The sequence below is a fragment of the Acanthochromis polyacanthus genome, chromosome 15, assembly GCF_021347895.1.
Source record: "Acanthochromis polyacanthus isolate Apoly-LR-REF ecotype Palm Island chromosome 15, KAUST_Apoly_ChrSc, whole genome shotgun sequence".
NCBI classification, from domain to species: domain Eukaryota; kingdom Metazoa; phylum Chordata; class Actinopteri; family Pomacentridae; genus Acanthochromis; species Acanthochromis polyacanthus.
The window spans coordinates 12,759,864-12,772,185 of NC_067127.1; the positions used below are offsets into that span (position 1 = coordinate 12,759,864).

The window sequence follows — 12,322 nt, forward strand, 5'->3', positions numbered from 1 at the left end:
TGCTGATATAAAAAATCTTTATTTTGCACCTTTATCCTCTAAACATCTACCTCTGTTTAAATTATTATTTTTTTCTATTTTGCGTACTCAAATTGAAAACTTTAATTGCATCTTAATAATGTGAATAGGTCGCATTTGCTGTCTTCATTTACCCTAGGAGGGATTTTTCTGAATTGTCAGGTTAACAGTTATCACATCCAGCAGACAATTTTGGCTGTAAAGAAATATTGTGATTTAACCCTTATGTACTGTACATTCACCAAAAAGTCCCACATACACTATGATTTCACGGAATCAAAGATTTGTTTTTGTTGTTCTTTTAGATCTCTTTTATTCGTGGATGTGATTTTATTACACTGTCCAGGGTACAGCCTCCAGTAAATGTGTTACATCCTGTTGACTGTGGGTGGTGTATCCCAGCTAAGTACTGACACCAATAAGAGGGCAGATCAGGTGCAGTAGAGCTTCACTTGTCCTCTCACATCTTTACAACAGCCACCATGCAGCTGATCCAGCTGGAAGCTGCCTTCTTGTTTGGTGAGTCTAAGCCAGCGAAAATAACAGATCTTGGACAGAAAATGTATTTTTCTTGAAATTTAAACTGGGAGTTAATGTATTTAAACATAGAATTGCATGTTTTGTTGTCTATATTGCATGTGCAGTTACCCAAAGTGAGTCTACACTCAGTTTTGTTAAGAATCCATAGTTTCTCTGAAAGTACCTTTTGTACAAACATTTAAGAGAAATATTTTAAAAAGCTTAATAAAATGCTGATGAATATCATGAAATAAGTTGTGTTATTGCAATGTGCTTGCATTTCAGCGATTGTGATTCCTCAGATAACCAGTAACAGCATCACATCTCCAGTTTCTGACTGTTTGGCTGCTGAGAATACCTGCATGTCAGACTTATGCGAAAGCGAACAGGCATTTTACGGAAGCATCTGCGAAGGTAAAAATGACAAGTTTGCTATTTCTGTTTGGGGGATTGGAAGATGTTGTTACCCTTACAATTTTATAGTGGCAGTGTAAAGGTGATTACATGAGACCATTAGATTAAATTGCACTTCATGGAATATGGCTTAAATGTAATAACTGAGGCAATACCCCGGAGCTAAGTGTATAAAACCAAATAAATAAATTATAAATAGGTCATCTGTAGCCTCTAAAATATACAGTGTGTCTGTTTTGACTTTAGAATCCTGTATTTCGATAATGAATTCAATATATAAATGTTTACCTCAGCATATAAACAGCCTTCACAAGGGAAACCATCAGAGCAGCAGGCACATGGGAAGCACCTGCTGCACAAACAAGACCTTGCACGCTTATAGAAAATCCTGTTTTTCTGCTTCCCTCTTGTGTTTGTGTTATTGAAGATGAAGGGTGCCAAATAAAAGGCTCTGAGGTCTGTAACATGACCATCCAGACCATACTGGACCAATTTCCTTCTCTGCGAGGGTGTGTGTGCGCCTGGGAGGAGGATCTTTGTGATTCTATACAAGTGTTGGCCTCACAATGCCACAGAAAGCCAGGTGCAGTATTCTCAGTCATATCCGAGATAAGCAGTTAGAGGTGAAATTACATTTTTGTTTACCAAAGGCGATCTGATGTATTAACAAAGACTACTGTGCTGCAGAATGAGTGTTGTGAACAACAGGTTGTTTTAAACAGCTGTTTGCTGAGGAGGCGATAATCATGTTTCCTATTATTTGGACAGCAGTTCAGCAGAAGAGAAACACAATGATAGACTGGCAGTCAAGCGGTTTGTTAGGTTATGGTAAGTATTTGACTTCAGCTGAAAGGTAAATAGTGCAGAATTCACTTTATACAAACGTGATGTTTCTAAATTCTTCAAACTCATTCACTCCCTTTCTTTTTGTAGTATATGATGGTGCTGGATCCTGCTTGGACCGAATTAGAGTTTGTGTCAGCGATGCAGTTTGCAACAGACACCTGGCACCGGTTCTTCAGGCATGTATGGCGGAGCAGTGCGACAGTGAACGCTGTCAGCGAGCAACTCAGCAGTTCTATGGCAACATGCCGCAAAATGTTGCAGAGATGCTGGTCATGTGTGAGTGTGAGGCTTCAGATCAGAGCTGCCTGCAGATGACAATGGGTCTGCACAGTGGTGCATGTGGAGACGAGACCCGGATCTGCCAGGAAACACTCTACCAGTGTGTTAAGGACAGAGACTGCAGGTAAGTTGTTCTCCAATACTACAGGAAAAAATCATTTGTTATAAAAGGTTGTTGTGAGTGGAAGTGCATTCCGTAGCTCAGAAATATTATAGAAGCATAAAATTCATAAACAGGCACATCACCGCCAAAATGAGATGCAAATGAATTGTGTATTGAAGATGAACTGTCAGAGGCAACAAAAGAAGCTGCCAGAAATACTGATTCTGGTAAACAGATGAGAAGGTAAAAAAAAGGTCTTGAACACTGACTGTTTATGCAGAAGAAGGAGAGCAGGGGAGTCAGTAATTTGTTTCTAATGACCAGTTATGTATTTGTGACAGACGATCAAGCAAGATGGTGCAGGAAGAACATTAACGTATACGATGTGGCCTGGTTCTAGTTAGGGATCGTGACGATGGGGAGATTGTTGAGATAAAATCGACAGCCAGTTTATTTAGAGCTTATTTAGAGCCGTGACGACAGCGTGGAATGGCAAAACTGGCAACCCTCTGTGAGCAACGGAAACAGGGAGAGATGCGAGATGAAAAAAAATTGCCAAATGGGTCACTGGCAACCTGGTGCCAGTAATGGAAATGCAGGCAGTGGAGGAGAACTGGAACTAAGGAAATATAAGATATGGTTTTTGTAGTGCCGTTACCAAAATCCCTGTGCAATTTGCTTTCCATTCACCTTTTTACACATAGGTAGCAGACAGATACCATACAAGGTGCAAGGTGCTGGTCTGACAATCAGGAGCAATGTCAGCTTTACTGATTTTGTCATGTGGATGGAGTGTTTGTTTGGACCCACTGCAGCAGGAAAGTGCTTTTTGAAATTGCTTAATTTGACGCTGAGTTGTCACGGGGCGCATCTCCAATTTGCAATCAGAAAAGCTTCTACCGGCATTCTTTAAAATGCCATCATCATTTGTGCTTTGACTTCAGCACTTGCCCCTGAGACAAAATACACAAAATTTTAATTAAACAATACAACGAATGTGGAATTATACCTGAATATGAGTCTATCATATCAAATAAACACCTATTATCCAAAGTAAAGCACCAAAATGACAGCATGTAACACACGCTTTCTTCATTTACCAGAGATCTGTTAAGCACTTTCCAGTCCAAGTGTTGGAGCTCTGAAGGTGCACAATGCAGCGACAGTGACCTCCGAAGAGATGAATGTTTCAGCCAGATGGATCCAGCTGTCATGCTCGGCACGGATTCTGAATGCAAAATGACCTTCTTGGCTACATTGGGCACAGCACTTCACTATCCTTGTACATGCAAAGGAGTTTACAATGACAAGCTGCTGATGTGCAATGCGATTCATGATGTCCTTCATAACAGATCACGTTTCAGTGAGTATGATTTTACTATCCAAACAGGCACTTTAATACTAGTTATAACTGGAATCATTTTAAAGAATTGTGATGTGTTTTTTTAGTTACATCTTGGAAAAGCAGTAGGAGCCCCTTTAAACCTCCTGAAAGTAATGCTTCTGAACAGAGAGGATCACATGGTAAGTTTACATTTGAAATTCAGCCTTTTTTTCCTGGTGAAAATATGATTAAAATGCATCTGACTTCATCAAAACAGGCTTAAATACTTTGAACATGTTTTGTCTTTTCAGATTATCTGCTGTATGTTTTCGCAATAGTGCTACTTGTCGGAGTTATTGTAATAATGCCTCTGGCGGTTGTGAGTAAAATATGGTAAGTAGATCAACAATAAGCCAATGCAAAATGTAATGATAGTACAACACCAAACTTTTTCCAACTTCCCCCCCCCCCCCTCCTTTGTGTCGTAGGATGCTGAGACGGAGAGATAAAGCTAAATTTCACCATCCCGAGAAAAGCAGTTGTGTTGTTATTTTCTGATGTGTGTTCCTCTTGACATGCCACAGCATAAAAATAATGAACAAATTTTTAGGTGACGGCAGAGGTGAAGTGGTTTTCTGTTGCATGCATTGCTGTTGTTGTTTTTTTTGTTTATCTCAGTGTTGATAATGATGTATAGTTTGCGAAAGATTAAAGTAAAGATGCTTTTAAAAATAATGCAATCAATAGTTTGTTTATTTATTTCATTTCACAGCTCACTTCGTACAAAAACCAGCAAACAGAACTAATACTAGATCCGATCTATAGTTGGTGTGAGCAACACTCAACCTGGGTTCACTTGCATTTTTCAAGGTATTCTGCAGGTGGTCGATCATTCTGACAACGGGGCTCTGTAGGGCCCATACCATCTGCTGCAGGACTCTCTGTTCTTCCTGTAAGAGATCGATGGTTCTTTAGCATCTGGCTGGTTGTTTGGAATCGTAGTTATGCTGCAGAATAAATTCGGGACTGATCAGACACCTCCCTGATGACATTATTTGATAGACAAGAATCTGAAGTACCTAAAATTGTTGCACACAACATATCACAAATCCATTCAAAGATATAGAACTGCATCATGAGATATGAATTATTTTGCTTGTTTTCTGCTGCTCTTTGTAACTGATGACAATGTTGCCACAAACTGTAACCTGGCATTAAAAACATGTACTTAGATGGTTAGATAAACCTGTGTTTTTGCAATTATTAATGTAGTCATGACATCTGAAATTTCCAAGATAAATGACAGCGTGTGAACTCAAAGCATTGTACACAGATCACACAAGAAATGTTTCTTTGTACGGCAAAAATCTATCAAAGGCCTGAAGATATTAATCTGTCACGCTGAGTTTCACCATCAGTCACTGTACGAGGCAAATCAACACATCTGACACATGTGGGATTGATTTATGTTATTGTTGTTGGGGCTCTGTTCACGAGCCAACAGATCTATACAGGTTGAAGAGCTACAGCTTCATCAAACCACTGCAGAATATCTGAAGCTACATGCTGTGTTTTTATCTGCTGATAAAACAACAACACTCTGAAAAAGCTTCCAGTTTATCCTTTGAGGAGGCTTTCTATAGAAAACGTGAAAAGAGGATGTAATCTTATTGAGAAGAAACAACAAATGCAGCTTTTTCTGATGTGTTTTCTTTGAATTGGCTGCAGTTAAGGTTAAAGACCATCAAATGTTTTAAGCTGAAGCTCGAAAGAGAGAGAATAAAATTTGGCAGGAGAAGGGAAATTCCTTAGTTTGGAGGCAGCTGTTGAAAATGTCCTTTCAACAAAACACTTAGTGTGAGATGATGTCAGACATCTGACTGTGTGATATACAGAGAGGAGGCAAAGAACAGCAGAGACAAGCCTCATCAGTGCTTTGCACACAAACAGCAGCAGGGAGGCTGAGCTGGGAGTATTATGTTGTCTCTTTTGTGACCTTGGTAAGATTCTTTTCCTCATCTTTGAGAATGATTTGGACACTCAGACACTCAGACACACTTATTTGTGACAAAACATATAGTTGAACTGCAGTAATCAAGATGAGTGGATGTGAAGTTCTGAATGACTTCTTCAGGTCAAAAACACAAGGAATTGTTTGGAGCTGATTTAAATTTAATTCTGCTGTGTGTTGTATTTGATTATCCTGCATCAATGTGGAATAAAAGATACATGTTTTTTTACGAAGTTAAGCTGCAGTTAAAATAATATTTTGCAGTTTCAATAACTTTAGATTTATTGGCATTCCGCTGCATAAAGACTTAATCTCTTCTGGCTTCTGTAAAGAGGCATGTCTGTTAGTTTACTGAAATAATTACACTCTCGAGGTAAATGTGGATAAGGATCCATTGCAGTTGTGCTTCAACCCAAATTAAGCTTTATCTTTTTTTTTTCCTCCGTCAGGCTAAATGTTTACCTCGGCCTGAAACCCAGAGGGCCTAAAAGATAATAATAAATGTCATATTGTGGGTATAATTTACAGTATTATCTTGTGTATTGTCTGTCAGTGTATCCGTGGGCTAAAAAATAAAAAATAAATAAAGGTAGAGTCAGAGGGAAGCATGGATAAAGAAGTAAATAAACAATATCGGACACTACCAACTGCATTAAGCATGAATAATAAACTGACAATTCAGGGCTTTTTTAAATGCTGGGGAACAGTGTTTATAAGAAAAAACAGCAAAGTTTGACATGCTTAGCAACTACTGGTTGTTTAAATTCAATGTTCCACCTCATCAATAACCTCTGTCTGGATATGATGAAGAAGAAACCCACACAAACAATGGATGGACTCTGCAAGTAAACACACAACCGCACGCAAACTCAAAAGAACCCCACTGACTGAAATCTAACACATTCTTTATGTGAGGCTACAATGAGTGAACTGTGAGAATCAGGGAGGAGAATATAGTTATTGGAGAGGAAGGTCAAGGATGCTGGGTTGGGGTTTGTTTTGCTCTGGATGCCCTTTTTTCTTTTTCTTTCATGTCTCCTGCTCATTGCAAGAGAATGGGTATAAACTTAATAACTCCAGTAATCCAACAAACCATTTTCTCCAAAATAAAATGAGTCATCTCATATTTTTTCATCTGCTGTGCTTGTCCTCCTTTTCTTTTCTTTTTTTATTTCCAACATCCCTCAGCAAAGCTGTGCCAATATCTCTCCTTGGGTCAAACTGTGGTCTTAAAGCACCACTCTTCTAGTCACTTGGGGCAGGGCTGGAGTGGGACTCATTTTCAGCCCTGGGCTTTCATGCCTCAGACCGGCCCACTTTAGATCACGACCTATTACTATTAAAATCATGTAATTCTAGCCTTGCATGTTAAGTCTACCATAGTGCACTGTTCTGCAAAGTCTTGTAATTCAGTGTGTTTTTCTAAAATATTTCCAATTCAGTGCAAGTAAGGGTTGCTTCACAATCTAGATATATTTCAACATGAGTGCAAATCTCCAACATTATTCTTTTCAACAATATCAGAATCTATTTTCTGTTCAAATAAGTGTTCAAGGATATCCAAACCTTAAAAATTAAATAAAAGAAGAAATACAAAATATTAAATCTAAAAAATCAAAAAATCAAATAAAAGGTGTTGCATTTTCTAGTAACACAATCATCTCTTTTTCCTCCGCAAGGAAACAGTTCCATCACAACTCAAACGTCCAAATGCTGGTTTCCAGAGGGTTAGACAAGTATTTATTTGAAAGAGTAAGTTTACAACAACACGTGAGGGGGTTAAAAGCAAATGGGTGTTAGTAAAATAAAAATAAATACACAGAACTAAAAGTGAACTTCACATTGGCATTGATGGGCATTCCAACCAGGAACAAAGTAAAAGATCATCAATACAAAAAAAAAAAAAACTCTTCCTGTTCACCTCTTAAAACCCCAAAACACACCGCAGTAGCACCCTAAACTAAAATTACCAATAGGTTCCCTGTTTTCCTTTCTGAACAATTCAAAGGTCCCTCTCTATCTCTCCACACATCCACCAACCACTGGAACACATCTCCAAAGTTCTGCTGAAGCTCAGCTTCCCCTCAGAAGAAGTGCTGCCAGATGGAGGAGCTGATGATTGCCAGATGATTGAACTGTACTTTGGTGTGATCCAGTCCAGCTTCATCTCTAGAGACAGCAGGCGGGACGAGTCAACCGAGGCCGGGTGGACGAAGGCATGCAGCTGAGTACAGTCCAGAAACCAACAGAGGAGGAGAGCAGCGGCCAAGGGCCAGAACAAACAGAGTGGCATGGTATGTGTCTGAGAAAACATCATAGTATAGCCTTTGGTATGAAAAACACCATCGTATACATTGTATATTGTACAAATAACAAGTCAAAGGAAAGAGACATACATTGTAGAATTGTAGTAATTGTGGGCTGACTGATTTACTGATTATCAGTACTTTTTACTGATTTCCGGTAATAAATACATTTAAAAATGGTGCTGCTTTGGCTCTGAACCTTTATCTTTTTTTTTTTGTCACAACATGTGAGCAGAAAAATCGCAAAGTCTGTCTTTAGTTTCGCTGAAAATATTAGTTTTTGTCTTTTTTATTGACCAAACTTTTCAGGAAGTAGATGAAGACTAATTAAAGCTCTCATGTAGAAGTCCAACTTATTTTGGATCCTTGTGGAGAGTTTAATCTTAGAGTTTGTAAAGCTGTTGAGTTTTTAGAGTCACGGATTGTTTTGACGTTTAATAAATGAGTCCTGAAATAAAATTACAGTCGTGGATTTCTGTCATTTAGTCTGGACTAAACAAATAACAGCAGCATAAATCTCAAATGTCATTATGAGGAGTCTGGATTGAGGTTTCTCACTTGATAATGATCAAAACATGAAAGTTAAGTCCAGGCAATTTCCGCCCGAAATTTCTACTGAAGATGTACAGAAAGTAAATTGAATGCTGTTCTTGAACTGTTTGGAGTACATGCATGGTTGGGGTCTCATTTGAAAGCAGACAACCTGAATTTTCACCCAGGTGCTACTGGCACAGAGTATTTCATGTTGGCACACACTGAATTAGGATGAATTTTTATTTTGCCTACATTTTTTCCCTAATAAAACACCTGAAAATCAGTATGGCAGCACTATGAGAGCTTGAAAACACAATATTGCAAAAACCTGGGGTCTTACATAGTTCAGGTCAAAATTTCAGAGCAGTACTACAAGAAATGAGTGTTTCACACATGTATTTGTACTGATATGCCCCGGCGCTGTCAATTTTGGACACCCTCTGTATACCCTCTGCACAATGGTATCTGTTTGTTTTCAGCCCGTTTTCACATTATTTTCACTCCAAAAACTCATAAAGAACTCAAAAAATCACTTCAGATAGGCTTTAGTGTCGATCAGACACACAGATTGAGAGGAACAGACAGAAGCATCATGTGGAGCCCGGAGCAGACGTCTAGGAAGTTACATAACCCCGCTAGCAGAGGCGGGATTTATATTCAAGCCATTCAGCAAGCTCATTGGCTACCAGGCCTGTCAATCTAACGTTTCCTCCGACGTGATTTGCTGAGAAGTAAGTCAGTCAGTGATGTAGTCCAAATCTGTCAGTCTCGGCCACGGTTGGCTGTTTCGCCGTGAAAGGCGGACCAGAGTCACTTGATTGGTTGAAGTTCGGTTTGAAACGGAAGAGAAGCATTCAGTATCCATTTTGAATGCCGAACGAAGGAAATACAAGCATGTTTGATAAACTTATTTACAAAAATGCACTGAATATGAAACGCACAGCACCACCACGCGCCTCGTGGCAGCGCACGGAGCCGATCGATTTCTGGATTTTTTACTTATTTCGAGACATGTTTTGGACAAAGTATTATACTGGATTGTTTTCTCTGGATGGCTAAACTTGGGTTCTGGCTGGTTTTTGTGGATTATCTTCATTTTTGACCAGGAACGAGCGTCCAAAGAGCGTCCAATGGTGAGCTGTACACCTTTATGTGATTTGTTGTTTGTTGGACAAATGTGTTTATATTACCCGCTGTGGTAATCACATCTGAAAGTGGTTTATACCGGCGGATTCATGAGAATCTCAGCTTTCTATGTGTGTATAGTGTTTGTATAATTGCGTTTGCAGTGTCGTTCTATTTTGAAAAATGCTTATGCAGATATCAAAACGGCCCGCCCTCGGGCCGGTGTACGTTAAGGAATATTCCACATTAAATCTTTGAATGTTGACCTAAAAGGTTGGTTTCAGGAAGTATTCCACCTACAAGGTTAGGGTTAGGTTAAAAAGTTCATTCAAAGGAATATTCCACCTAAAATCCTTCAATGTAGATCAAAAAATCTTGGTGTAAAGGAGTATTACACCTTAAATGTAGACCTAAAGGATATTTTGGAGAAATATTCTACTCTAACATCTTCCAATGTAGACCTAAAAGGTTGATCTGATGGTATATTCTATCCAGCATCCTGGAACATTTACCAAAAAGGTTGGTTTAATGGTATATTCCCAGAAGAATCCTTGAACATTGGGCTTATTGGGTTATTCCACCCAAAATACTTGTACATATACCAAGAAGTCAGTGTAAAGGAAATGTAGACCTAAAAGGATTGTTTAAAGGAACATTTAAAATATTATTTTCATTATTTAATAACCTGTTATCAGTCAGATCCCTGGCAAACTTATTTTTGTCAGTTTTTTTTTTTTTTAGTGGAAGTCACAAATAAAGGAATTCTTGGTTTTTACCGGTGTTACTGAGTCAAAAGCTGCTGTTTCAACACAGGCATGTTCACATGCACCACAGGAACATTCAGCAGCTGTTGGAGTTCTTCCTGTCAAGCTGGTGGTAGAACGGCTCTGAAGTATCTTGTGCTTGTCTTATCTGGAACAATCTAACAGCCTAAACTGTTAACAGCGGTGTAAAGAAGTAAACACACAGGTATAGATTAGGACTCAAACTAGATTTATTCTAGGAAACAAATTGACTTAGAGGCATTTGTTCACACATGTGGCTGAATAGGACGCCGTCCAATCAGGTTAGCGGTCTTCACTCTGTAGGTTGTTTGTTTGGTGAGACTCTTGGACCTCCATCAGCTGACGGGATGTTTGATGGTCTTCCTCTCTAGTGGCAGATGATTCATCCATGAATTCAGCAGCTACAGACTGAAATGTGCACGAATGTGTTACGTCACTGTGCGTCTGCAAAAAAAAAAAAAAAAAAAAAAAGAGCTGCCAGTGGAGGCGGCCTGGGAACAGCGGTAGCAGCATCATGATCAACCCAGTGCCATGACTGAACACCACCCCAAAAAAAAAGTTAACACTGGCCCTCGCGGCGCAAACATCAGACCGGCCCACCAGGAATTGTCCCGGTCCTCCCAATTAGCCACCCCGAGCCTGACTCAGGGTGTTGTGTTTTATAGATTTCATGGATGCTGAGATCCTTGCCAGATTGCATTTTCCTCCCACAGGATGGTACTCGGAGGGGTTATGTGATTGTTCACAACTTTAGCTGAAAAAGTGGCTTACATGAGACTGTTCTGCCAGCCTGTGTGTGACTCTCACCCTCACACCATCCTGTATCACTTAGTTTGGTGTGATGACTGCTGCTAGCAGCAAGAGGGCAGCCTGTGTTTCCATTTTTATCTTTTAACCTTTTGGCTGAAGCATTAAAATATACAGGTGGGTTGTAGCTGGGTCACACTCATCATGTCTGAGTGGTTTTGGGGACGGAAATGACTCAGTGGGCAAACACTTAAGTACTAAAGTTCACACTAGAACATCTCCACAACTAATACACGGATTCCCAAGGAAATTAGTTTTCACTTTATGTTAATATTTTAAGAATCTGCTGGATGGAATGGCACAAAATTTAGCAAACACATTCTACATACTCAAGGCTAACTGATAATTTGTTATCCCCCGACTTCTATGGTAAATAGCATGGTAACAGGCAGTGGTTAAATTCAGCTTTCTATTTTGATCTACTGTGAATATTTTATACACCATATTCTTACCAACATTGACACAATTGATTTACTGAAATCTTCTTTTTGTGCCCCTCTTTCTGGCCAGGACACCTCCAGTAGTATAAACATATAATACAAAAATATAGTGTTTTATCATATTTCATGTCTGTTTGAACATATTGTACTAATTTTTTCCGAAGTCTGAGTCATATCACACTTTGAGGAGTATTTTGTCAAACTGTATTCCACAGTAAAAAGAACCAGACAAAAGAATTGAAAAACAAAGCAAAACAAAAAAAAAGAGAAGCAGACATGCATGTTCTTATCTGACATTGGGATCAGATTTATCTGCAATATCAGTAAAACCGTATTTTGTCTTTATTATTTATTGTTTATCCCACTGTGTTTTTCTTATTCCATCTTCCAAAGTTGTATTCTTAAACTTGCTCATCAAAGGATTGCAGCTGTCTGGGTTTCTTCTTTCAACAAGCAGGTCTGTAACAATGAGAGAAAATGTTGCCCCAAAACGTATCCTTGAGCACGTGTGACGGACCATGAATGAATGATTTCTGGTGGAACAGTTGGCGTGCATGATGAAGATGGACCACTGCGGGTAGACTATTACATCATGTTAATACTCTTATGCAAATGCAGCACTATTTTTCATATCTACTCGTTAGAGTTGAGTGTTTTTCTCTCCAAGTTCGAATCATGCAAGCATCCTATTTAGTTTAATTTGTGGAAATTGGGATAGAAAGTGAAAACAATTAATGGAAGTTAATTAGCTGGAGAGAAAACCAGAGGCATCCTAAACCCTCAGGACCAACATAAAGACACTCACAATAAA

The 12,322-nt window shown here is 39.0% G+C and overlaps 1 protein-coding gene across 2 annotated transcripts; it reads left to right on the forward strand.

The window, feature by feature from the left end:
- The first annotated feature begins 350 nt into the window (after nucleotides 1–350).
- Nucleotides 351–4,232, forward strand: gfral (GDNF family receptor alpha like). Of its 2 annotated transcripts, none has more exons than XM_022212145.2 (9): nucleotides 351–537; nucleotides 823–951; nucleotides 1,379–1,534; nucleotides 1,720–1,779; nucleotides 1,885–2,200; nucleotides 3,283–3,542; nucleotides 3,629–3,703; nucleotides 3,815–3,896; nucleotides 3,992–4,232. In XM_022212145.2, the coding sequence occupies exons 1-9, from the start codon at nucleotides 501–503 to the stop codon at nucleotides 4,059–4,061; spliced, it is 1,185 nt and encodes a 394-aa protein (XP_022067837.1). In that variant the 5' UTR covers nucleotides 351–500; the 3' UTR covers nucleotides 4,062–4,232. The 2 variants fall into 2 exon arrangements, with proteins under 2 accessions (XP_022067837.1, XP_022067838.1); XM_022212146.2 differs by having other exon boundaries at nucleotides 1,723–1,779.
- Nucleotides 4,233–12,322: the final 8,090 nt, after the last annotated feature.